This window comes from Cololabis saira, chromosome 14 (genome assembly GCF_033807715.1).
Source record: "Cololabis saira isolate AMF1-May2022 chromosome 14, fColSai1.1, whole genome shotgun sequence".
Lineage (NCBI taxonomy): Eukaryota > Metazoa > Chordata > Actinopteri > Beloniformes > Belonidae > Cololabis > Cololabis saira.
The window spans coordinates 10,971,390-10,999,372 of record NC_084600.1 but is presented as its reverse complement, the minus strand read 5'-3'; the positions used below and the strand labels follow the sequence as shown (position 1 = coordinate 10,999,372).

Below are 27,983 nucleotides of genomic sequence, written 5' to 3'. Positions count from 1 at the left end.
GGCATTACAGAAAATAAAGGACTTTATCACAATATTCTAATTTTCTGAGACAGTTCTGTAATCTAACTGCCATGTTGCTTGCAGTGTGATTAACATGGAGTAAAACATATAAAAGCATCTGTATAAAAAGGTTTCATAAGTTACATAAAACACAACCTGTTAACCTGCCAACTTTTTACACAGTTCCTCAAACTTAGGTTAACTGTAAACTTCTGGTTTTGGTGCCTGAGTGAGTGCACACGTCAAACAAATGAAACAAGTAGTTGCTGATTGGTCAGTACAGAGGTCACATGGCGATCAGCTGGGTGGCGGTGATGACCCGCAGGGCGATCCTGCCGGGCATCTCGTCGGCCGCCTGCCGGCCGCTCTTCCTCAGCTGCAGGCTCTGGGGCTCCATGGTGTCCTGCACCGAGCCGGCCAGCACCACCTGGCCCAGGAACTCATCCCTCACCGCATTACTGTTCCACACCTGAAGAAAAGCAGAAGAGTTCATGTCTGTCCTGATCACAATCACAATCAGCTTTATTGGGCAAGTTTGAGCATTGCCCGACAAGGAATTTGACTCCGGTTATTTCACTCACTGTACCCAGATTTAAAAAGTAGCAAACAGTAAATAAACAAATGTGGCACTTATTAACACACAGGACTGTCTCAGAAAATTAGAATATTGTGATAAAGTCCTTTATTTTCTGTAATGCAAAAATGTCATACATTCTGGATTCATTACAAATCAACTGAAATATTGAAAGCCTTTTATTATTTTAATATTGCTGATCATGGCTTACAGCTTAAGAAAACTCAAATATCCTATCTCAAAAAATTTGAATATTCTGGGAATCTTAATCTTAAACTGTAAGCCATAATCAGCAATATTAAAATAATAAAAGGCTTGCAATATTTCAGTTGATTTGTAATGAATCCAGAATGTATGACATTTTTGTTTTTTTAACTGCATTACAGAAAATAAAGAACTTTATCACAATATACAAATTTTCTGAGACAGTCCTGTATGAGTGATGAGAGTTCATCAGAGCAACAGCTTGGGGGAAGAAACCGTCTCTGAGTCTGGAGGTTTTGGCTACAGAGCTCTGTATCTCCGTCCAGAGGGGAGGAGTTCAGACAATATCAGCTCAGAAATATTAAACCAGTAGGTTTGGGGAGATTCTTCATGAAACAAATGGGAGAAAAAAAGAAAAGCATTTGCATAGTGATTTATTCTGGACCTTGTTTAATTGATGAGGAAGTCAAAAGGGCATTTAGAGACGACACAAAGCTATATCAATCTTTCTTCTGATAGAAGAACGTTTGTGTCACATATGATAAAATGACTCCAACTTAATTAGACTGCTTGATAATGGGGGAAGTATGACGTGCATTGCCCTGGATTACAGGGGAATGGGATGGCTGGGGGGTGGGGGGGTGTTGTGAGTAGGTCAGTCTTTTTTTTTTAAATAACGTATCATGTTCTGCTAAGAGCTGTGAAAGATTACAATACACAGATTAGACATAGTCCATTATCTTTAACCCTTGTGCTGTCTTTGGGTCAAAATGACCCAATTCTTCTATCCTTCTTTCCTCCTGCCATGCTCTCTCCTTCCTTCTTCCTTTCCTCTTTTCCTCCTTTTTTACCCTCCTTTACTCCCTTTTCTTCCTACCTCCCTTTCGTCATTCGTTCCTTTATTACCTGCTTGGCTTTTCCTTCCTTCTTTCCTTATTTTCTCCATTCCTTCCTTCTTCCCTCCCTTCTTTCTTTCCTTTTTTCTACATTCCTTCATCCCTCCCTTATTTCCTTTTCTCCATTCTTTCCTTCCTTTCTCCCTTCCTTCCATCTTTTCTCCCTTCCTTACTCCCTTTCCTACTTTCTTCCTTCTTTCCTTCTTTTCTCGCTTTCTCCCTTCCTTCTATCTTTTCTCCCTTCTTTCCTTCCTTCCATCTTTTCTCCCTTCCTTACTTCCTTTCCTACTTCCTTCCTTCTTTTCTCCTTTCTCCCTTCCTTCCATCTTTTCTCCCTTCCTTACTTCCTTCCTTCTTTCCTTCTTTCCTCCTTTCTCCCTCCCTTCCATCTTTTCTCACTTCCTTACTTCCTTTCCTACTTTCTTCCTTCTTTCCTTCTTTTCTCACTTTTTCCCTCCCTTCCATCTTTTCTCACTTCCTTACTTCTTTTCCTACTTCCTTCCTTCCTTCTTTTCTCCTTTCTCCCTTCCTTCCATCTTTTCTCCCTTCCTTACTTCCTTCCTTCCCTCCTTCTTTTTTCCTTTCTCCCTTCCTTTATCTTTTCTCCCTTCTTTCCTCCCTTCCATCTTTTCTCCCTTCCTTAGTTCCTTTCCTACTTCCTTCCATCTTTTCTTCCGTCCTTCATTCCTTCTTTTCTCCCTTCACCCTCCCTTGACCCAAAGACAGCACAAGGGTTAAAAAAATGTTCTGTTGAAAATTGAAGTTCAACTGAAGCTTTATGTTTTATGCTTTTGTCCTCAAAGTCTTTAAACCCGCCCTACACCTGAAAGCTCAGCTGGGTCCGACAGCATTGTCTGTGAAGAAAATGATCCTTCTGCTACCTGAGATGAGAGAGAGTTTCCATCTTACCTCCACTGTTATAGGCTTCCCGGGCTTCTTCCTGTAGAATATGGCGCTGGTTGCAAACTCTGGTTGTAAAGTGTCATTCTTGATGGTGGATCTGACCGACCGGCCCTCGCAGGAGATGATCACATAGGGGTCTGCACCTGCACATCAACATGCACCGTGGGTTTTTTTTAGACCTTCTGGTCTGAATTGTAGAAGAGGATTTAGGAAAAGACCTCTAACCTCCTGTTCTGTCCTGGTTCTGCAGGCCCTCGGCTCCGTGGACGTACACGTGAGTCACAGCTTGTGGATATCCAAAGAACGAACTCCAGCATTTTATCCTTGGCTTGTCCTCCGTCAGCTCCCTGTGAGAATAAAACAGAGGACGGGACAAGGAGAGAAGTTGATCTTCTAGACATTCTGACAGAGGTGGATAGTAACGAGTTACATTTACTCCGTTACATTTACTTGAGTAAGTTTTGGGAAATGTTGTACTTTTAGGAGTAGTTTTGAATCACTATACTTTTTACTTTTACTTGAGTAGATTTGTGAAGAAGAAACTGTTCCTCTTACTCCGCTACATTAGGCTACGTTGAGCTGTTACTTTTCTTTTTTCCGCGTCAATCTCATGACATCACTGGGCGATTCTTTGGGAAAAATGTTTGTTTTTGCATGTTTTGTCACATTTACACAGACTCAAACACACACAGAGTTTCTATGAGTTCATGTTTGTTCTAGTTCTGCCTGGTTAAAAAAGAAAAGTACAAAGGCTTGAAATTTTGTGCTACTACTTAATTTATTTTTTTATTCTCTTATTATTGTATTTATTTTATTATTTATTAAGTACTTTAATTTACTTTAAGATTATTTTAATTTAAGCTATTTTTTATTTTTTATTAATTGTAATTTATGTTATTGTTTTATTGATTTAATTTGCCTGAAGATGATTATTTTGTACTTTTGTCTGTTTGAATGGTTGTGTTAAAAAAATAAATCAGACGTTACTCAACAGTTACTCAGTACTTGAGTAGTTTTTTCACCAAGTACTTTTTTACTTTTACTCAATTAATTATTTGGATGACTACTGTTTACTTCTACTTGAGTCATATTATTCTGAAGTAACAGTACTTTTACTTGAGTACAATTTTTGGCTCCTCTACCCAGCTCTGCATTCTGACCTCAATCTTGTCATCCGCTAACTAAGAGATAAAAGTGCTTGAGTTTCACAACAAGTGGGAAGCAAACCAGATCAGACTCTACATGCAATCAAGGTTGATTTGGTTTTGTTTGGTCTGCAGACGAGAACATCTGAAAAAAATATAATCTTGGGCCAAGACAAGCAGAAAAAAGGGGACATTACTTCATAGAAGCGTTAATGTGAACATTTCCCCTCCCTTAAGACGAGTTTGAGTGCTTTTCTTGGAAATAAACTAGGGTTAGAGTCTGACATAAAGATTTAAAGGGCAGTCAGATCTGTACAGATGTTTCTTTCAGACCTGATAACTTTAAGACGTGAGAATGTTGCATTTCTGAGTGCAAACACTGAGTGCAGCCAAGCCTCATTTAGACAGACTCAGCCACACAAAGTCCCTGCAATGAATCATCCCTCCTACATCATGTGTCATACCGGCAGCCCGAGTCCACATCAGTGAAGACTCGTAGCATGTAGTCCCCCAGCGTGTCGGGTTTGAAGGTGGTGGGCATGATGACGTATCGGCCCTGGGCCAACACGATCCGCATGAACACTGTCCTGGCGTTGATGTAGGTGGAGGTGGCCACGCACAGCTGCGTCAAGATGTCGTGCATCCGGTATTTCCTGTTCAGCTCCACCTGGAAATGAATTTAGGGTTTTATAATTCTAAATCAATCAATCACATTTTATTTATATGGCACCTTTCATCCAGGTAAATGAAATACAAAGTGCTTTGACATTTTGACTGAAAAATAAGCCTAATAAAAACAAAAAAAATTAAAACTGGGAGACCAATGCTGACATACACACTGACATACAATATAGTTAATTAAAATGAAATAATGATAAAAGTTCAAGGATTAAGGCTAAAAAAATAATCAGTCGCCGACAATAAAAAATAATAGTAAATAGTAATAAATACATTATAATAATAAAATAATAATAAATAATAATAATAATAATAATAATAATAATAATAATATATAATAATAATAATAATATAATAATTATATAACCAATAATATAATAATAATAATAATAATAATAATAATAATAATAATAATAATAATAATAATAATAATAATAATAATAATAATAATAATAATAATAAACCTAATAATAAAAACATTACAAGAAATAGATAAATAAATAAAACAAATACCTTTAAAAAATGTTAAACAGAATAAAACTATAAAATTTGATGCTACATAAAAGCCAGACCAAAGAGATGAGTTTTTAGTCTACGTTTAAAAATGTCCACATTTCCAGCTCCTCTCAGATCCTCCGGTTGTTCCACAGTTTTGGAGCATCGTGGCTAAAAGCAGCATCACCAAATGTTTAGTTCTACTCTGTGGAAACATCTAAAAGAGCCAGAGGATCTGAGGTCCTTCCTCTCATAGAATAAAAACATTTCTGAAATATACTCTGGTGCAAGCCCATGTAGCGCTTTATAAACTAATTAAAGAACTTTAAAATCGACACGAAAACTAACAGGTAGCCAGTGTAAGGATTTTAAAATGGGCCTAATGTGTTTCTCTCCCTCTGGTCTGAGTCAGAACTGGCGCTGCAGCGTTTTGAACCAGTTGCAGCTGATTGATGGTATTCTTGGGTAGACCAATAAGACAAGCATTACAGTCGTCTATCCTGCTAGTTATAAAGGAATTAGTGCATTAGTCTCTCCGTGTTGCTCAGAGAGAGAAACGGCCTCACCTTAGAAATATTTTTTAAATGATAAAATGCTGTTTTTGTGACACAGCGTACATGTGATTTGAAATTAAAATCAGAGTCAAATATGACTCCTAGATTTCTTGCCTATTTACTCGGTTTACTCCATATATATTTAGTTTAGAGGCCAGTTTCTCAGTACTTCAGTCTTGTCCTGGTTTAGCTGTAAAAAATTCTTTGACATCCAGGCCTTAAGATCTAAAATACAGTTAAAAAGAGAGTCAATCAGCCCAGTGTCAACAGGAGACACGGCCACATAGAGCTGTGTGTCATCAGCATAACTATAAAAGGAGATGCAGTGTCTCCTGATGACACTGCCCAGGGGTAACATGTATACATTAAAAAGTAATGGTCCTAAAATTGACCCTTGTGGTACTCCATAGGTAGCCTCATAGTGTTTAGAGACATTATTATCTATTGAAATGAAAAATTTTCTTCCACAAAGATATGAGGTGAACCACTTTAAAACAGTTCCAGCCAGGCAAACACGCTTGCTTAATCTATCTAAAAGAAACCTGATACCTGTATTTGAGCACAGCACAATCAATACTCTCTTCTCCTCCACTCAGAGGTAGAAAACCCACATACTGCATCTGGATTTCTCACAAAACAAATCTGGGGAAAGTCTGGGAATCACTGGATTGAACTTTATTAATATAAAGAAGCAGAAAAAAAGCCACTTTATAAGATGAACCAGTGCTAAGAATATAATATTATCATTCAAAAATAAACCAACTACAACATCCACTTAAGGCAGATGAAGTACATTTAAATTTGAAGCACATCTACTCAAAGTAAACACTCCTCCTTTAACTCAATTAGGATCTAAACATACATAAACCTGCAGGGATAAAAGGTTGCTCTTTGTTTGATGCGCAACCTTTTCTGCCCCCTGGTGGTACAACAGTTAATAGAAGTTCTAAGTGATTGTTGCAATGCTCTAAATTTAAGATTATTACTGTATATAACGCGTATGTTGATTGTGTTTTTCTGAGTAAATAAAAAAGGGACAAACTTAACATCAAAAAGTGTTAAGAGGCTGTTAAGTCCTCCAGGTTTCCACTGGATCACTCAGAGCTGGAACACAGACTCAAATATTTTACTCAAGTAAAAGTACCATTACTCAGAATTAATTATACTTAACTACAAGTAAGTACAAGTAAAATTACATGTAAAATAAAAATGAGAGGTAAAAGTCTCTCATTAAAAAAACCTACCGAGTCAAAAAATAGCTTATTTACATTTTTAAAGGCACCCTAGGTAGCAATACAGCTTCTAATGATATAATAATAACAATAATAATAATAATAATAATAATAATAATAATAATAATAATAATAATAATAATAATAATAATAATAATAATAATAATAATAATATGAGAATAAAGTTGTAAAATTACGAGAATAAAGTCATAATATTGCAAGAATAAAGTTGTAATATTACGAGAATAAAGTTGTAATATTATGGGAATAAAGTCGTAATATTACGGGAATAAAGTAGTAATATTACGAGAATAAAGTCGTAATATTACGAGAATAAAGTTGTAAAATTACGAGAATAAATTCATAATGTTGCGAGAATAAAGTTGTAATATACTACAGGACACTTATCTTATATTACGAGAATAAAGTTGTAATATTATGAGAATAAAGTCGTAATATTATGAGAATAAAGTCGTAATATTATGAGAATAAAGTCGTAATATTACGAGAATAAAGTCGTAGAGCTAGACACATATTTTGTTGGCCCTAATCCTCCTCCTGTGGGAGATGAACCTGACGTTGTTAGCAGAGATTCATCCCCGGGCCCGGGTCGCCAGCAGCTGCATCCTGGTCAGGGAGCAGGTTTACAGGTAGATACAGTTAGAACAATCACAGACTCACACTGGCAGCAAGAAAATGGAAGTTTGTGGTAAATTGTTGATATAGTAGCCCGGCCGCCAAGCTTTTTTCCCTCTCTGTCTCTCGGCTGTAGATGATAATAGGGACTCAGCAGCTGCAAAAGGTCCGGTCATATGCCCCGGCCCCCAGCCCGGTCATATGCCCCGGCCTCCGGCCTCCGGCATATGACACCACTCATCCACGTTAAACAGAGAAGGACTGTGTAAACATTCTTTGATCCCATTAACTTTCCAACCGTAAAGAACATACTGAACAATTTGCAAAAGAACAAGATGTTTTTTATGCGATGACTCATACAGGTGCAGCCAAGAGCCGTTAATCTGTGACCAAGATAACTGCAGAATTGCTATGACACCTTGAATCAACATGTTTTTATTGTAAAGCTGTTTTCAATGACATTAATCTGTTTTTTCTCTGCCCACATCATATAGAATAGAAATAGAATAGAATAGAAAGCCTTTATTATCATTATAATAATATAATGAGATTAGGCAGCAGCTCCATAAAAGTGCACACATGTAAAGACTATGTAAAAAACAAAATAAGAAACAGGAAACATAAATATATATACACTATGTAAATGAATGAATGAGGGAATATTGCACATGAATGAGTGAAAGAATATTGGGTAACCCTTTCTTTTACAGTACAGTAATAACCAGGTAATACCATGGTAATTACACTGTAATTACCTAGTAGAACCTTGTATTTACAAGGTAATTACATGGTAACTACCGGGTAATTTACCCAGTAAGTACTGGGTAATTATTACGTATTTTCTTGTACCATGTAATTATGTGTATTTACCATGTAATTACATGGTAAATACCTGGTTGTTTAAACTAAACATTACTAGGTAATTACAAAGACATTAGATGGGAACTATGAGGGAAATGTATTCGTGTAATTATTATTTCTAAGTAAGTACCAGGTAATTACTAAGTATTTTTCTACAAACTACCAGGAAATTATAACCTATATTAGAGGTAGTTACCAGCTAATTACACTTCAATGACCATGTAGTTACCTTGTATTTACTATACATTTCATGGATAACTACCGGGTATTTACCCATTCATTATTGATTCATGTATTATCAATGGATTGGTGCAGGTACCCCCGAGGGTGTAAATGACTCTATTGACCTTGTAATTAACAGAAATTTTTACCTGGCTTTTACTCAGTAATTAAAGTGAAACTGGACTGTAAAAGAAAGTGTGTGTTGTTTCCATAATATTACCTGGTACTTCCTCATTAAGTACAGAAATAATTACCTGATATTTACCCATTAATTTAAGTGAAACTGGACTGTAAAAGAAAGCCAGAAATACACATAATTACATGGTACAAGAAAATACGTAATAATTACCTAGTACTTACTGGGTAAATTACCCGGTAGTTACCATGTAATTACCTTGTAAATAGAAGGTACTGCTAGGTAATTACAGTGTAATTACCATGGTATTAGCTGGTTATTACTGTACTGTAAAAGAAAGGGTTACTGAATATTGCACATGAATGAGTGAAGAATATTTCACATAATGGATGAAGAACAAAAGATATTGCATAGTATATATGCTTTTGTTCTTACTTATATAGATATAACATGCAAGTATGGTTGGCTAGATGCACCACAGCAGGTATTATGGGATATCACTGTAGTAGTTGTCAGAGTGCATTTTATTAACTTATTAACAGATCCTGACCTGTAATCTAAGAAAACCTACCAGTTGTCTGTTGCAATGTCATATTTCTTGTCCCTCTTTTACGTGTGCCTAAGTGTCAAAGGAAATCTGGAAAACTGGCCGACATAATGTAACAGAGAGTGGAAAAAACAACAACAAACAAATGGTCTACGTGAGCAGTGTGTGGGGTCTGTCTCACGGAGGAGGAGGAGACTGGACGTGGACGATGACCGTAGATGACGAGGGAGGGTTAAATCCAGGCCAAAGCTTCACATTACTGATCACAGGCTCATGCTGTCACCAGCAGAACTTACTGTACGCAGCACCTCTGCTAGTGTGATAAGGGAGTATGGTGTGTGTTTGAGCCTCGCCAGACCTCGGGACAAGTAAATACTCTTGTGGGAAATGTGGCGTCAGTTTAGCTGCATGTGGCTGCGTGGCCTCGTTTGAACCTGACAATCTCATCGCACCATGTAGGATGAAATAAGCTGCTGCTTAACCCTTGTCCTGTCTTTGGGTCAAGGGAGGGTGAAGGGAGAAATGAAGGAAGGAAGGAAGGGAGAAAAGAAGGAAGGAAGGAAGGAAGGAAGGAAGGAAGGAAGGAAGGAAGGAAGGAAGGAAGGAAGGAAGGAAGGAAGGAAGGAAGGAAGGAAGTAGGAAAGGGAGTAAGGAAGGGAGAAAAGAAGGAAGGAAGGAAGGAAGGAAGGAAGGAAGGAAGGAAGGAAGGAAGGAAGGAAGGAAGGAAGGAAGGAAGTAGGAAAGGGAGTAAGGAAGGAAGGAAGGAAGGAAGGAAGGAAGGAAGGAAGGAAGGAAGGAAGGAAGGAAGGAAGGAAGGAAGGAAGGAAGGAAGGAAGGAAGGAAGGAAGGAAGGAAGTAGGAAAGGGAGTAAGGAAGGGAGAAAAGATGGAAGGGAGGAAAGAAGGAAGGGAGGAAAGAAGGAAAGAAGGAAGGAAGTAGGAAAGGGAGTAAGGAAGGGAGAAAAGATGGAAGGGAGGAAAGAAGGAAGTAAGGAAGAAAGGAGAAAAGAAGGAAAGAAGGAATGAAGTAGGAAAGGGAGTAAGGAAGGGAGAAAAGATGGAAGGGAGGAAAGAAGGAAGGGAGGGAGAAAGGAGAAAGGAAGGAAGGAAGTAGGATAGGGAGTAAGGAAGGGAGAAAAGATGGAAGGGAGGAAAGAAGGGAGAAAAGATGGAAGAGAGGAAAGAAGGAAGTAAGGAAGAAAGGAGAAAAGAAGGAAAGAAGGAAGGAAGTAGGAAAGGGAGTAAGGAAGGGAGAAAAGATGGAAGGGAGGGAGAAAGGAGAAAAGAAGGAAGGAAGTAGGATAGGGAGTAAGGAACGGAGAAAAGATGGAAGGAAGGAAAGAAGGGAGAAAAGATGGAAGGAAGGGAGAAAGGAGAAAAGAAGGAAAGAAGGAAGGAAGTAGGAAAGGGAGTAAGGAAGGGAGAAAAGATGGAAGGAAGGGAGAAAAGGAAAGAAGGGAGGGAGGAAGGAATGGAGAAAAGGAAAGAAAGAAGGGAGGGAAGAAGGAAGGAATGGAGAAAATAAGGAAAGAAGGTAATAAAGGAACGAATGACGAAAGGGAGGTACAGTAGGAAGAAAAAGGAGTAAAGGAGGGTAAAAAAGGAGGAAAAGAGGAAAGGAAGAAGGAAGGAGAGAGCATGGCAGGAGGAAAGAAGGATAGAAGAATTGGGTCATTTTGACCCAAAGACAGCACAAGGGTTAATAATCAAACCTCACTGACCTGTTATGTTTTTACTGTCCTTTATACGGTAAAGTTAAACACTGATGTAGTATACGATTCCCTTCATTTGTGAGGTTGTGGTTTCACGTTAAACGTATCACTTCAGCCTTATAAAATAGAGAGTACCTAGATGTGTCTGGGTCCACAGAGGGTTTCAGCTTGAAACAATTACCAAAATGATGTGCATTCTTCATCTTCAATCATGCCTGATTTAGTCAGCTGCTGAAAGTGGCTGTTTAGGTTTTGATAAAACTCTTACGAAAGGTCTCTTTTTCATTAGAAATGCTCAAGCGTTTAACAAATGAGATGAAAACTGAAAGCAATCCAAATTCTTTCACCAAAATGAACGCCAGAACTTGTTGCAACGAGAGCGTTTTTACCCAAAATAAACTGACCTTCAATTAATGTCTAAATCCCAGACGAGCACCATTTTATACTCAGTGTCACAATGATATTTAAACAACGTTTCACATGAACTTGTTATGTTGATTGTCTCTGATTTTTGTACAAGTCTGTTAGTTTTTAAGATAAAGCAGGAACACCCCTCAGATCCTCCTGTCTTTGGTCCATAAATGCCAACCTACCCTACATTCTTTCTCATTTTCACTTCTCTCTGTGTGCTCAACGCCTGATCATGAACAAAGCTCTCTTTGGAGAGTATTAGGGCCAAACTAAGACAAAAAAAATTTGGAAATTACGAGAATAAAGTCATAATAATATGAGAATAAAGTTGTAAAATTACGAGAATAAAGTCATAATGTTGCGAGAATAAAGTCGTAAAATTACGAGAATAAAGTCGTAAAATTACGAGAATAAAGTTGTAAAATTACGAGAATAAAGTCGTAATATTACGAGAATAAAGTCGTAATATTACGAGAATAAATTCGTAATATTAAGAGAATGAGGTTGAAATATTATGAGAATAAAGTCGTAAAATTACGAGAATAAAGTCGTAATATTACGAGAATAAAGTTGTAATATTATGGATTAGAGTGAAAGTTTAGCGGGTGCTACCTTGAAGATATTGAAACCGATGGTCAGGTTTTCTCCTTGGCCAATTCTTCTGTGGATCTTCATGTCTCTTTGTTGCAGGGAGACCAAGACTTCATCAGACTCCTTTGTCACATCAAACAAGTACTACAAAAAAAGGTGAAAAGAGGTTAATATGTATGTGCAGAGGCCTGGATAGGAATGAGGGTGTGTGTGCAGGGCGCCTGCAGCACCTGTGGGTTCTGCAGGAACGTGGGCTTGTGGTTGGCGCAGCCGCCGCAGCGGTTCAACAGCGGCTCTGCGCTTTTGGTCCAGCTGCCGAAGTGAACGACCTCGTCCCACGTCTTGTGGATGCTGATGACCGACGTATTGATGACTCTGCAAACGTCTGCGTCGGTGAAGAACTGACACCAGTCCGTGAATGACATCCTGCGGATGTGGACAGACACGCGGACGCTCAGATGGCGCTTTTCCACTAGTACCTACTCAGCCCGGCTCGGCTCGGTTTGGTTCTTTCCCACTAGGGGTCTAACGTGCCGAGTAGATACTTTTCTGTAACTATTCTGCCGAGGTTCTAAGCGGCTGAGTCGGCTGTATCTGACATCATCACACTACAGACCACCGATTGGTCGGGGGGTTGGAGTCAGATGTCTGAGTCAGAAGGCGGAAATCAGAGAAAGAGACTCTGACGGCTTTTTGTTCATTTTATTCAACAGGCAATGGCAGCAAAAGTCTGTTTCATGATCCAACTCTGAGGTGCAGATGTTCATAAACCTGATGTCTGAGGAGAGAATTAAAAAGGGATGTAGACGGGCGATAAGGAACGACCAGATCTACCAGGAGCTCTGTCTCTTCATAGCTGCTCACGGCTCCAGCTGACTGTTCAGCAGCGAGACAAATTAAAAAAATTTAAAAGCGTCACCACTTGAAGCTTCTCTCTCTCTCATTTTTTAACTTGATATCGAACACAAGCCACAGACCCAGCAGCACATCTATCATCTCCTCCAGGTTCTACATCTTTAGAGTTGTTGTCTTCTTCGTTTAGATCACACAATCAAATATGTCACAGCAGCTTCACTCCAACCTCCTACTTCCGATCTGGGTATTGAAAATAAACTAGGGCAAGGCGAGTCGAGGCGAGAGAAGTCGAGTTGGCCTGAGTAGGTACTAGTGTAAAAGTGCCAAGAGAGAGGAGATCAACTTCCCCGATGGAGTTTACAGTATCATTATTTACCAGAACTCTCCATCGTCCTCCACGGTGATGCCCAGGTTGCCCCTCTCCGTGTCGCCGACCTTTGCCCATTCCTCCGAGCTGACACACAACGAGAGTTCATTCATGGGGTGGAGGAATCAGAACCCCGTCCTGCACACTCATGGCAAGGCAAGTTTATTTGTATCACAAGTTTCATGTACCGGTACAAGACTGCGGAAGAGTATTAGGGCCATGCAGAAGAAAAAATATTTGAGAGGGGAATATTTTTTTTTTATTGTGCACTTGGCAAGATTAATGTTGAAATACAATTTCTAGAAAAAAGTTGAAATGTCGAGAATAATGTTGAACTACAATTTCAAGAATAAACTCGAAATTTCGTGAATAAAGTCGAAATTCTGCCTTTTTTCTCAACATTTCAACTTTATTCACGAAATGTTGACTTTTTTCTCGACATTTCGACTTTTGTGTGTATAGTGCATAATGAAAAAAAAATCTTCCTCCTCTAAAATATTATTTTTATTTTTCTCCTGCCTGGCCGTCATACTCTTCCGTACAAGACAATTCCAAGTGCTTTACCTAAATATATTTTTAAAAATGCATTAAAAGTTAAAGAGTTTTAAAGCAGAATTAAAGATAGACAGACAAGTTCAAACGAATAAAACAAATAAGAAGCAGGAGAAAGAGGTTGTGGTGCATTGTGGGAGATAACTGAACAGCAATAAATAAAAAGGTTTTCAATGGAGCAATGGCAGCCCTGATGCATTCTGGGAGTTTGTTCCAGGTTCTAACTCGGGGTACAGAAAGTTGGCGTGGCCCTGTTGACCTGAGGGTCTGGTTGGTTCATATGGTTCTGGTTCATGATGGTGAATTCACACAAAACGAAGATATCCGTTGTGCTTGTTATTAAAGCTAGTATCTTTTCCTTTCTTTTAAATGAATAGCATCATAAGAATGTGTATTAATGGAGTATAACACGTTCAAATGCAGAGTTGGGTAGTAACGAGTTACATTTACTCAGTTACATTTACTTGAGTAAGTTTTGGGAAATGTTGTACTTTTAGGAGTAGTTTTGAATCACTATACTTTTTACTTTTACATGAATAGATTTGTGAAGAAGGAACTGTTACTCTTACTCCGCTACATTAGGCTACATTGAGCTGTTACTTTTCTTTTATCCCCTGTTTGTTTTTGCATGTTTTGTCACATTTACACAGACTCAAACACACAGAGAGTTTCTATGAGTTCATGGGCTTGTTCTAGTTCTGCCTGGTTAAAAAAGAAAAGTATAAAGGCTTGAAATTTTGTGCTACTTGTGCTTAATTTATTTTTTTATTCTGTTATTATTTTATTTATTAAAGTACTTTAATTTATTCATTCATTCATTCATTCATTATCTTACCCGCTTTATCCCTTGCGGGGTCACGGGGGTCTGCTGGAGCCTATCCCAGCTCATTTTAGGTGAGAGGCAGGGGTTACACCCTGGACAGGTCACCAGTCCATCACAGGGCCACATATAGACACACAAACCATGCTCACAACCACACTCACGCTCACACCTACGGGCAATTTAGAATCATCAATTAACCTAATATGCATGTTTTTGGACTGTGGGAGGAAGCCGGAGTACCCGGAGAGAACCCACGCAAGCACGGGGAGAACATGCAAACTCCACACAGAAAGGCCCCTGCCGGGCCTGGGAGTCGAACCGGGAACCTTCTTGCTGTGAGGCAACAGTGCTAACCACTAAGCCACCGTGCTGCCCCTTAAATTTACTTTAAGATTATTTCAATTTAAGCTATTTTTTATTAATTTTAATTTATTTTATTATTTTATTGATTTAATTTGCCTGAAGATGATTATTTTGTACATTTGTCTGTTTGAATGGTTGTGTTAAAAAAATAAATCAGACATTACTCAACAGTTACTCAGTACTTGAGTAGTTTTTTTACCGAGTACTTTTTTACTTTACTAATTACCCAAGTAATTATTTGGATGACTACTTTTTACTTCTACTTGAGTCATATTATTCTGAAGTAACAGTACTTTTACTTGAGTACAATTTTTGGCTACTCTACCCAGCTCTGTTCAAATGTGAACACCATTTAACTGGACTGCACTGAATTGATGTAATTTCTCTGTAAAGTGCCTTGAGATTGCTTTTGTTGTGTGCAAATAACCTGTATTGAATTTCAGTGTGTGTTTAACATTATAATCACATGACAAACCGAAAAACAGTTCTACACATTCAAGACTGTTAGCTTCTGGAAAGTCCCACGGATGCCCTTTTGTTAAAAAGCCTCCTGCGCCTCCTCCTCCTCCTCACCTGTCGCTCCAAGCCCCGTTCCACTCCATCTTTCCCCAGGGGTTTCTCATGCGGATCAGAGGAATGGTTTCATTTTTGAAGTAGGCCAGCAGCCCGTGACCCAAACGCACTCGCTTCACTGCAGTCACCGAGTATGCGTGGCCTTTCACCAGCCCATTAGACATCTTCAGCTCTATTTCATGAGGCGCTGCCTGCACAATAATTAGAAAAATAAGAACTACAGCTTGTGGCTCTGAAGAACTGGAAGAATGAAAGATTGAGAAACAGGGCAGACCTTAATAGAGCAGCTGATGATGCCGCCTCGGTCGTACACCTTGAGCAGGTCCTCAAACAGCTGGTCTTGTCTCTTTTGGTCTGTGTGAAAAGCTTCTGCCTCCAGGTTGATGGCTTCAGATACAGCTCCACTGAAATCCACCACAGCGTCCCCAGTATTTCCCCCCTCCAGGCACTCATAGCAGCCGGAAAGCCTGGACACCGTAGCAGCAGCCAAATCACAGGTGATGCAGCAAGTATTCAAGAAAAATGTAAGCATTTTGTCTGTAAGAATAACGATTAACCCCAAAATAGACCTGACACAGTTTTACTTTATGTTTGTGAACCAACTTACAAACATAAGTTGTATATATGTGTGTGAATATGTTTGTGTATATGTGTAAATGTAGATATACAGTGCCTTGCGAAAGTATTTCGCCCCCATGAACTTTGTGACCTTTTGCCACATTTCAGGCTTCAAACAAAAGATATAAAACTGCAATTTGTTGTGAAGAATCAACAACAAGTGGGACACAATCATGAAGTGGAACGAAATGTATTGGATATTTCAAACTTTTTTAACAAATAAAAAACTGAAAAAGTGGGCGTGCAAAATGATTCAGCCCCTTTACTTTCAGTGCAGCAAACTCTGAAGTTCAGTGAGGATCTCTGAATGATACAGTGTTGACCTAAATGACTAATGATGATAAATGGAATCCACCTGTGTGTAATCACGTCTCCGTATAAATGCACCTGCACTGTGATCGTCTCAGGTCCGTTTAAAGCGCAGAGAGCATCATGAAGAACAAGGACCACACTAGGCAGGTCCAAGATACTGTTGTGGAGAAGTTTAAAGCTGGATTTGGATACAAAAAGATTTCCCAAGCTTTAAACATCCCAAGGAGCACTGTGCAAGCGATAATATTGAAATGGAAGGAGTATCAGACCACTGCAAATCTACCAAGACCTGGCCGTCCCTCTACACTTTCAGCTCATACAAGGAGAAGACTGATCAGAGATGCAGCCAAGAGGCCCATGATCACTCTGGATGAACTGCAGAGGACAGAGGTCAGAGGTCAGAGGTCACCTACAGCTGAGGTGGGAGACTCTGTCCATACGACAACAATCAGTCGTATACTGCACAATTCTGGCCTTTATGGAAGAGTGGCAAGAAGAAAGCCATTTCTTAAAGGTATCCATATAAAGTGTGGTTTAAAGTTTGCCACAAGGCACCTGGGACACACACCAAACATGTGGAAGACGGTGCTCTGGTCAGATGAGACCAAAATCAAACTTTTTGGCAACAATGCAAGACGTTATGTTTGGCGTAAAAGCAACACAGCTCATCACCCTCAACACACCATCCCCACTGTCAAACATGGTGGTGGCAGCATCATGGTTTGGGCCTGCTTTTCAGCAGGGACAGTGAAGATGGTTAAAATTGATGGGAAGATGGATGGAGCCAAATACAGAACCATTCTGGAAGAAAACCTGATGGAGTCTGCAAAAGACCTGAGACTGGGACGGAGATTTGTCTTCCAACAAGACAATGATCCTGTTACAGCCATGGCTGTACCCCCCTCTTCCCCTGTGTTTCCCTGTGTTCTCCCCTCCCTTGTGTTTCCTTGTGTCTCTCCCTGTGTTTTTTTCTTTTTGTGTGCTGGCGTGGGTGTGGTCACCTGCCACTCACTCTCAGCTCATGGATTCCTCCACACCTGCCTACCATCAGCTCCCTCAGTCTCCACACCTGCCATCCATCAACTCATCTCCACTGCAGTATATCTACACTGGCTTTTCCATCACTCCTTGCCAGATTGTTGTCAAACCTCCATGGTGCGCACTTCAGGCCGATCCTAGTGAAACCCTAGTGAAATCTTCTTGCTGTTTTTGAGCTTATTTACTGACTGCTTTTTCTGCTGTTCCCCCAGGACCATTCTCATCTGCCAGCTACCAACCAGTCTGTTCTCCTAGCCACCCTCCAGCTCCAAGCTACCCCTGGCTTCCACTCAGCCCTCCATTGTCCTCTTCGGACCCCCTTTTTCCCCTTCCCTACAATAAATTCATTCTTCACTCCACCACTCTCTCGCTCTTGGGTTCCCCCCTTGTGAGCCTGTCACAGATCCAAAACATAAAACAAAATCTACAATGGAATGGTTCACAAAAAAACATATCCAGGTGTTAGAATGGCCAAGTCAAAGTCCAGACCTGAATCCAATCGAGAATTTGTGGAAAGAACTGAAAACTGCTGTTCACGAACGCTCTCCATCCAACCTCACTGAGCTCCAGCTGTTTTGCAAGGAGGAATGGGCAAAAATTTCAGTCTCTCGATGTGCAAAACTGATAGAGACAAACCCCAAGCGACTTACAGCTGTAATCGCAAAGCAAAAGGTGGTGCTACAAAGTATTAACTTAAGGGGGCTGAATAATTTTGCACGCCATATTTTTCAGTTTTTTATTTGTTAAAAAAGTTTGAAATATCCAATAAATTTCGTTCCACTTCATGATTGTGTCCCACTTGTTGTTGATTCTTCACAAAAAATTACAGTTTGATATCTTTATGTTTGAAGCCTGAAATGTGGCAAAAGGTCACAAAGTTCAAGGGGGCCAAACACTTTCGCAAGGCACTGTATATGTGTATATGTATGTGTGTGAATATGTATGTGTCTATGTAGATATACTGTATATAGAGCAGATGGAGTTAATATAGAGATAGTATGGTGTAAATAAGTATATTTATATAAATATTTATATGGGCATGTGTGTACAAATATATAGAAATATTCAACTATGTGTATGTATGTATAGGTAATTGTGTGAGTATAATTATAGTATAGTTAGTTATTATGAATACTTAAATTAAATGATTAGTGAATGGGGGTAGAATTAAATAAGTTTACACTTCTTCCTACTCCTTTTTGCACATATAAATTAACATATAAGATATATAAGATATAAGTGTTAAAGGATGAAATTCTTTTTATTTTTTTTTTGTTTTGTTTTGTTTTCTTATCTTCTCTATTAATTGTTGTCTTTTTACATGTGCAAAATAAATCAAATCAATCAATCAATCAAAAAACGTACATATTGATTAGTGACTTACTTGGCATAGGCTTTCTCCAGCAGAGCGCTCCAGAATTCATTATTCTGTTTTGAGTGGCAGTAGATGAGTTCTCCGGCGATGGTGGGCAGCCGGTCGTCCACCACCACATCTATCCACTCACCAAAGATCCAGAACTGGAAGTGGAAGATGCCAGCATAGTTCTCTGGGTGATTGGGATCCCACTCTTGGTCCTTCCAGTCAGGAATAACCTGGAAAACCACAGGCACAAAGCAGAAAATACTGACGTATAGAAGTAAAAAAAACAAACAAGAAAACTGGCGACTTATATATGAAATAATCTTCCACATGGCCTCAGAGGCTCTCAGCAGTGGTACGAAGGGAATTTAATCCCAATATCACCTCAAGGTATTTGTGCTTTTAAGTGTGCACAGATTGTTTCTTTGCTCATGCTAATAGAATGAAGTGTTTCACATTAACATTGCATTCCTTTTGATTACACCCCATTTATTCAGCAGTTTGTCCAAAGCTACGAATAAATGTGAAGGCGATTTGGGGTTCGTTACCAGCAGGGCCAACCCAAACCTCCATGGGGCCCTAAGCAAAATGTGATTTTAGGGCCCTCTATTACTACCAATAATACTGATTATTGATCATTCACACACCCACTATAAACTTATTTCATGGCCTCCCTGTCACTGTTACAAATACAATTGTAAAACTAGATGTAAGAACTTTTTTGTTGTAGTTAGATTGTAATCCACAGTGGTGGGACCGGGTCCTGGGGGCGGGCATCCCCTGGCCGGCGGTGCGGGGGCGGGCGCGGCGGCGGGCGCGGCGGCGGGGTGGAGTCATTCTCAGTTGTCTATGTCTTATGTTGTCAGTATGAATGGATGTTGTGCCATTTCCCCCTCCGCCTGGGGGCTCCGGCGGCACCGGGGGCGCCCGTGGAGGTGTGGTGGGGCCCTGGCCCGGGTCGGCGGGCCGGCCCCCGTCGACCTGGATGGCCGGCGGGGGAGCGTGGGCGCCTTTCCAGGGCTGGCTCTGCTGGCCCTGCCTCCTGGCTTCGGCCTCCGCTCCCCCTCCTGCCCCCCCTACACAACTCACACACACATAGGTCTGAGGGGGCGGGGGGTCCGGGGCGTGGGGGGAGACCACCTCTCATAGGAGATCTCGGCTCGCTTGTTTTGTGCCGTTTCCGAGCGCGATTGCTGTGTTCACATATACCAAAAGTTCCGATCTTTAGGGGGAAACGCTCCATGTTCCTGGAACAACTGCTCCAAACGGGACAGGTGTGAAAGCACCCTTAATTTAATCCAAGTTTTAAGAGTCTAAGTTATAATACAAAATAAAAATATGAAAAGGGTAATTCAGTATCCCGGTCTAGCAGATTGATCAGAGTTGTAATCAGAGCTCTGATAAGCGGATGCGGCGTTCTTGGTATCCAATATTCCACCAGGAAACGAACCACAAGTGTTTAAATTATTGTTTTCATTGTTGAGAACTGAAAATCCTGAGAAGCATTTAAAGCTTTAAGATGCGTTTCCTGATGCATCTTCAGCTGGCGACTGGTTGTACATCAAAATAAGCCACAGTACAGGCTGTTTCTTTTGTCGATGTCAAATAGATCATTATAAGAATCAGTAAACTCACCCTTTTCCACAGGTTTGGCTTCAGAGCCAAGCAGGAGCAGGCGGCAACAAACCAGCAGTTTCCCACAAGTCCCTGGTTCAAATCATGGGAACTGATGCCCTCAACGAACAGATGAGGCGAGTCACACATCTCCTACAAGACAACAGCAAAGTAAAGACAATAAAGAAACCCGTAGACTTTAGGTTCCTTTTGTCTCATACATATTTCTAAGATGAATGATTTGATTCCCTGATGGATGTGAGTGATGGACGACCACCACTTACTGCCACTTACCCCAGGCCTTTTCCACTCCACAACTCCAGGGGGTGGTTTCCTAAAATACAGCGATGAATTGATAGTTGGGAACTCTGGATCTTCAAACAGCACCTTGCTCCTGATGCAGTTCTTCTTCAGTTCATCGTAGTGTTGGTTTTTGTACGGAGCAGTGGAGGAAAACATGGTTGAGACACAGAAGCCTCACAGCTGCAAAATGGAGACAGACAACAGATGATTTCTCTCTTTATATAAGGGCAGGAACTTACTCAGAAGTGACTGTGATCATCTTGGGGAAAAAACTGGCTTATGTGTTCCTTGTAAATCTGATTCATGTCCAAATCCCAGAGTGACCTTTAACTCAAAGTTTCTCTGGGGAGTCTGAGTTTACTGATGACCATACAGTATTTGTGTGACCAGATGAAAAAAATGTTTTTTACGACTGGAAAATGAATCTCTTATTCACTAAAATGAAATAATAATAATAACACTACATTTGATTTGGTTATTTGCCTTTCAAGTCACCCAAGGTCACCTTAAAAGCATAAAATACAAGCATAAAATAACAACATGATTAATAAAACCAAACAACATCAGCCAATATTTTAATGTTATATAGCCACAAAGACAGTGTAAAGAGGGAGTAGGCCTATGCCAGTTTGAAAAGGTGAGTTTTATAAAATTGTCACCAGTTTTCTGTAACCAGTTCTCATTTGGACAGAAAGTCATTGCACTGTGATGGAACAGCCTACTTGATGTTTCTTTTAAGAATGAGGCTGAACATAGTATATGAAATGATTTTAAAGGACCTGACGTTTGCCCTTAGAGGGACCCTTGCATAGGAAAACATAGGAGGAACTAAGGGTGCTTTCAGACCTGTGGCCCGTTTGTTTTGTTCTGATTCAGGGGCTAAATCGATACAGTTGTTTTGTTTCGCGCAAACCAACTGTTCTCTCATTGGTCAGAAATGAATGCGGAAGGAGTTTCCTCTTCCGTACCCCGGGAAAAACAACAACTATGGAGCATCGTAAGCTATGACGTTGTTTCGGTTGCTGTGTGGATTATGTTCTCACTGCAAACGAACCGCTCCAGGTCTGAGACCACCTCTCCTAGGCGATCTCAGCTCGCTTGTTTTGTGCCGTTTACGAGCGCGATTGCTGTGTTCACATGTATCAAACGAACAGATCTTTAGGGGGAAACGCTCCCTGTTTCAGAACAACTGCTCCAAACGGGACAGGTGTGAAAGCACCCTAAGACTGCATTTTAGTTCCTCCTTTGCAAAGCAAAACATTGCACCAGGGCAGGACCGGTCCGGGCGGCAGAACAGGAGCGGAGTTAAATACCTTCATTTGTTTGTGCTCCTTTTTGTGTTTTCTTTTCTTTTCCCTTTTAATTTGCTTCTTAATTTGGTACAGTATGTTTCCTGTTTACAGTCCAGAACAAACCAGTCCCATCCGCTAGCCAAACCAGTCCCATCCGCCAATTAAGACTGCATTTGATGAAGTTAGCCATTATTAGTAATGCGATTCAATGAAGTACAAACACCGTACTGAAAAAGAATGTTCCCATATCTGTACTTTACTTTAATATTTGTTTTTCTGGCAGCTTTTACTTGACTATTTATAAGATAAAAATGTATACTTTTGCTTCAGTACATTTTCTCTGGCCGTCTCCGTCACTCGTTACTACAAAGTCAAACAAGAAATTCGTCAGACTGCAAGAAAGTGGAATTCTGAGCTGCTTGAGTCGCCAAAGTGAATTGACGCTCCATTATACTTGGAAACGCTCATTTGTTGTTAAATACCACATGTGTGACACAGATACAAAGAGGGGTCCCACATGTCCACGGATACCTGGGTTCCTCCGTGGTCACGGATGCAGACCTACAGTAACACTGGTGAATCCCTGCAGGCGGGGAAGAAGCTAACGGTTTCTTCCCCACCTGCACCTGTTTTCATACTTTGAAAAGACATACAATGCCACAGTTAAAGACTCGTCCTATGAGGTAACTAGGGTCGCCACCCGTCCCTTGAAATACGCAATTGTTAAGTAATTAGGAATTAAAAGTTGCGTTCCGTATTGAACCAATACGGACATATATTATGCTCTTATTTATTGATGTCATAATATACAGATGAAGGTTGGAAAATTTGAATATATTGCAAAACTTCATTCGTTGTAAATTCAACTAAAAGTGAAACTAATATATTATTTCCCACTACATTCAAAGTGAGATATTTCAAGCTTTTATTTGTTATAATTTTGGTGATTATGGCTCACAGTTTATGAAAACCCCAAATAAAAAATCTAAAAAAATTAGAATATTTTATGAATTCGATAAACAATTCAATCAACAAAATTATAACAAATAAAGGCTTAAAAATATCTTGCTTTGCATGTAATAAGACTAGGTAATATATTAGTTTCACCTTTTAAGTTGAATTATTTAAATAAATTCACTTTTACACCATATTCTTCACTTGTAGCCTATAATATATTCTACATCTTGGCTGATGTGGACATACAGAGCATAGGAGGCTATTTCAGTTGCTGGTATGGTTGGCTGTCTGTACAGTCATGCAAGTGCAATGCTATTAAAGCATTTTGTTTTTTTCATATAAAATAAACACATTTCTATGAAGTTTAGACGTTTTGGGGATGTCCCTTTTTTTGGCGCCTGCGCTGCTGAAATCGGGGCGTCCCTTATTTCTATTTCTGAAAGGTGGCAACATACCTCTTGTAAGTACGGTAGCCTACTCAAAATCACTCAACACTGAGAATATCCCCATCCAACCTAAAGTGGCACGTCAATGTAGGTTGAGTTAATAGTGAATTTACAACATTGCTATTTACTAACTTAAGTTGGTTCTCAGTTTCTAGAGAACTAGCTTTATGGCTAGTGTAATGTGCGCTAGCTTATTCTAACAACTCACTTTTTTTTATACTTTTACTTTTCCTTCTAGCTGTAATGACAGAAAATGACTTTCAATACTTAAGTGCACTGAAAGTCCAATACTTTAAGACTTTTAATCAAGAAATCTTCTTAAAAGTGACATGTTGTCAAGATACTTGAAAACTGAGCATTTGGTCAGAGAGAGAATCATTTAGTTACTTTAAACTTAGTCTATGCTTTTCCAGAGTAAGAAGGTAAAAACAAGAAGAAAATAGAAACAATACCTCAGATGCTGGGGTATTATATGATAGGTTTTATGAGTTGATATGACATAGTCATGAGCACGCAGGCATCCACAAACCAAGCACAACTAAGTAAAACTAAAGGGTGAGTGAAGGGACGTGGACATCTTCCAGCATTATGCACCAGTTGACGTGCAGAGTCTCAAGCAGTTAAGACAGTTAAAGTTTTGTGTCTTTGGTTATTTTGACGGGACAAAACAGGAGCTTCCATATTCCTGTCTATGAGAACAAAGATGGACTCAGGTGAGACTCTGAGGAGTTCACATGCAGAAATAGGTCACTGGTGTGTAGGAGAGCGAGGCATATCTGTGCAATATCTGTCTACCTCCAATGTATATACTGTTTATATTTTGTAATCATTTATTTTTTACTTTTTACCCTTTCCCTGCATGTGTGTGTTGAGTGTACTACTGCTGCACAAAGAGAATTTCCCCACTGAGGGAGAAATAAAGGACAATCTTATCTTATCTGGCACCACAACCTCCTATAGAAAGCTGCTGTGGTCACATACTGGATTTATAAACAGATTTTATGAAAATCATTTTCCTTGTTCTTTCTTTCTTTCTTTGAAGGCCTCAAAGGAATCAGATCATTTAAAGAAAGTTATGTTTCAGGAAAACTTCCTTCTTCCATGTCCTTCTCGCAAAAGAAGATATCAGAGTTTATGTACCAGGCGCACTCTGAGACAGTGTTTGGTTTGTATTTTAATGGGATTTGTGTTCATGGCTAGAATCATTTCCTTATAATTATGAAAGGAGTCATGATGACAACACAGCTGTGTACTCTGGGGAGTGACTCTTAAACTTTTGTCCCTTCGCACTGACCCATCTGTGCTCCATTTAGACAGCCAGAGCCAAAACAATCAGTTCCAATACAACTTGATGTTCCGTTTTTCGCCAAGGATAACACTTTGGGGCATACCAGAAGTTATTTAATGGAAGCAGCAAACACTTAAAGCTGCTTTCTGTAGAGGCAGCCGCTCAGTAAAAATAAACAAGAAAAAAACTTCATAGCTGAGAGGAATCCAAACTGGTAAATATGCAAGTAAAGAGTTTAGTTAGTTAGTTAGTTAGTTTCAGTTTATTGTCCTTTCGGAAATTCTTTTTGCATCTGTGGCAGTCAGAATACATGGTCAAAAACCAAAAATCAGAACAATATACAAGAAAATTCGACATAGAACGATTGACAACGTGATTACGGTAAGTGCAGTATAGTACACTATACAATAACATAACTTAACACATTGATCCTAAAGTGCTTCACACCAAACCTAGTGGATTATGAAATGAATAATGCATCTATAATTTATTTAGCAGAGCTATACTAGAGCGTATAAAAGATCTTTGGGCCCGGGAGGTCTGCAGAGGCGGTACCTGTTCCTCCGTCCTGATGCTAACAGCAGATATTCTGCATTGAGGGGGTGAGATGTATCACTGCAGATCCCTCCCTTTCCCAGTCACACGGGATTCACAGAGACGGGACAAAGTAACTTGTTGTTGGTCTACAATCTTGCTAGACATGTTGACAATCTTACGGAGATTGTTCTCATTACCTGAACTTACTTTGAAAGGCTGTATGTACATATACATACCGAAAGAAGAAAAATGCACCTCTGAGACAGCAGGACGACTTGTTCATTCCTGGTACACAATAAGGAAGTTGACAGGTCGTGTACCTGCCTGCCTCGCCCTCCTACACACCAGTGACCTATTTCTGCATGTGAACTCCTCAGAGTCACACCTTAGTCCACCTTTGTTCTCATAGACTGGAATATGGAAGCTCCTGTTTGGTCCGTTTCTGTGACTCTACCTCACCTGAATAGCTGTGCCATAGCGTCACGGTCACCAGATTACGCACATCTTAAAACTTGTGGTTTTCTTTGTGCTGTGTAATAGGCAAGACTCTGCCTGAAGCATTCTAGTCTAGTCTAGACTAATGTTGTGACAGGAATTTACATGCTGTTATAAGTTGATTTTAATCTTCAAAATCAAATTCGTACAACCTTGAATGGGCACAAGATCTGGGAAAGTTCTGCATTAATAAAACTCTTTAAAAAGGTGAAGCAACACATGAGGGTTAAAAGGGAAGATCTTGACATCGTAAAAGCAACACTCACCTGATGCCTTATCTTGCAGGTATGAGTTCCGGCACATTCAATGCTTTGTTGAGCTTCTCTGAGTTGTGCATAAGCTCCAGAAGCTAAAACAGCTGTCCCTCACGCTTCGTTCCCAACCGAATGCAGCTCCTTGAGTTTTCTTCCACGCTCTGAAGGCTTCCTATAAACCCGGCTTGGAAACTGGTCTGACCAGCACATCCCTGCAAGCAGGAGGTGTTATGCAAAAGCTGATAGAGGAGAGTGGTGTAGGGAAGGAGGGGGAGACCGAAACTGAATACCTTCAGCACTGCTGTTCAGCCACCAAAAGATGAAACAAGTAAAAACCTGTCTTGATGAAAACTCACAACAAAACAATGTCTTTCCACGCATGTTAGCGTGGTGTCCTTTTTTGTCCGTCCCTATTAGGTCTTTTATTGTAGTGCTTTAGAGTTTCCAACAGGCTGCCGCAGTCGATCAGTGAATGGTGGGGAGGACGCATTGGCAGGCACTCAGGGGTCTGTGCTTAACTGTTAGAAAACACAGAAGCCCTTTGACTCGTTCTGTCTGACAGAGTCCTTCTCCGGCTAATTCCAGCTTTAAAGAGAGGCCAACATTGCAGTCAGAGTTTTTACAGATCAACATTAATGAGGTAAATCCTTACAGGAGTTAAGCATCCAGACAGAGCATGACGATTAAAAAAAAAAGAAAGGGATGTTTTGACAACGATATACATATTTCATTGGATACTGTGTGGTGTGAACATTTTTGTAAAAGAAGAATGCATTTCCTGTAACAGAATGCGTCAATGTAAGTGGATGCATGGATGTCAGCCGACCGGCAATCTGATCGTCCCTTCTGGGAAACGATGACAAGTTCACAATCATCAAGATGCTTCTGGGAATGTTTTCATCATATCCTCAGACAACTGCATTCCTACTAGATGAGAACATTTTCAATTTTATAATATAATTTCATATGTTTGACATATTTTTATTTCTGATATTGAGCACTAAATGGAAACTGTTTAAATTGTTCAAACTGTTCAATTAATACGCTGCCGTACGAATTTGTAATATATATAATATAAAAAGAAAACTCCCGCACACCTTCTTCTCACCGTACCCGTGTTTATTGGGCCAACGTTTCGGTCATAGCTACAGCCAGTAACACTGCTGATTTGTTGCACTCAGCTTTAGATGAAGCTCCTTTGAAAAGGAGGGTTTCCAACCACAGGAGCTTAACTCCCTGGTATAATTCAGATATCCGCATGTTGAAACAAAACGTGCATAAAATGGAAAGGAAGTGGTACTCTTGTAAGTCTGTAGACTCCTAACGTGAATGGAAAGATATTCTAATAGTATATAAAAAAGCCATTCGCAAAGCCAGAACAGCTAATTATTCATCGTTGATAGAGGATAACAAAAGTAACCCATGTTTTCTGTTCAGCACTGTAGCCAGGCTGACAAAGAGTCACAACTCAACAGCCGGTTGTGGGCGTTTCTTCAGCTTTAGCGACTTCCCTAGGCTCTGACTTGACTCTAGACTGTTTTGATCCTATAGACCAGTGTTTCCCAACCTCGGTCCTCAAGGCCCACTGTCCTGCATGTTTTAGATGTTTCCCTGCTTCAGCACACCGTGATACAAGTGGCTGTGTCATCAACATAATTGTGCAGGCCTTGATGACAAGCTAATTAGGACCATTAATTAGAATCAGGTGTGATGATGAAGGGAAACATCTAAAACATGCGGGACAGTGGGCCTTGAGGACCGAGGTTGGGAAACACTGCTATAGACCTCCCTGAGCTGACCTCACTCGTCAATAGAGCTAAGTCAACCACGTGTATGTTAGACCCCATCCCGACTCGACTATTCAAAAAATGTTTTTCTCTTATTGGTGCGACAATACTGGACCAGATTAACCTATCCCTAAACTTAGGATATGTACCACTGGTTTTCAAAGTTGCAGTAATTAAACCTTTTCTTAAAAAACCTTCTCTTGACCCAGACACCTTAGCTAATTATAGACCAATTTCCAACCTTCCATTTGTATCTAAAATTCTGGAAAAGGTAGTTTCAAGCCAGTTATGTGACTATTTGTATAGAAATGATCTGTTTGAAGTCTTTCAGTCAGGGTTCAGAATGCATCATA

At 39.9% G+C, this 27,983-nt stretch overlaps 1 protein-coding gene across 2 annotated transcripts; it reads right to left on the bottom strand.

Moving 5' to 3' along the window:
• Positions 1-2: 2 nt before the first annotated feature.
• On the bottom strand, positions 3-26,055 carry LOC133459572 (calpain-5-like). Of its 2 annotated transcripts, none has more exons than XM_061739656.1 (13): positions 25,856-26,055; positions 20,566-20,754; positions 20,293-20,424; positions 18,682-18,890; positions 15,604-15,796; positions 15,330-15,520; positions 13,028-13,105; positions 12,027-12,222; positions 11,818-11,940; positions 4,187-4,389; positions 2,803-2,924; positions 2,584-2,720; positions 3-469 (listed from the first exon to the last, which is right to left on the bottom strand). In XM_061739656.1, the coding sequence occupies exons 2-13, from the start codon at positions 20,728-20,730 to the stop codon at positions 287-289; spliced, it is 1,932 nt and encodes a 643-aa protein (XP_061595640.1). In that variant the 5' UTR covers positions 20,731-20,754; positions 25,856-26,055; the 3' UTR covers positions 3-286. The 2 variants fall into 2 exon arrangements, with proteins under 2 accessions (XP_061595640.1, XP_061595641.1); XM_061739657.1 differs by lacking the exon at positions 25,856-26,055 and adding an exon at positions 25,331-25,425.
• Positions 26,056-27,983: the final 1,928 nt, after the last annotated feature.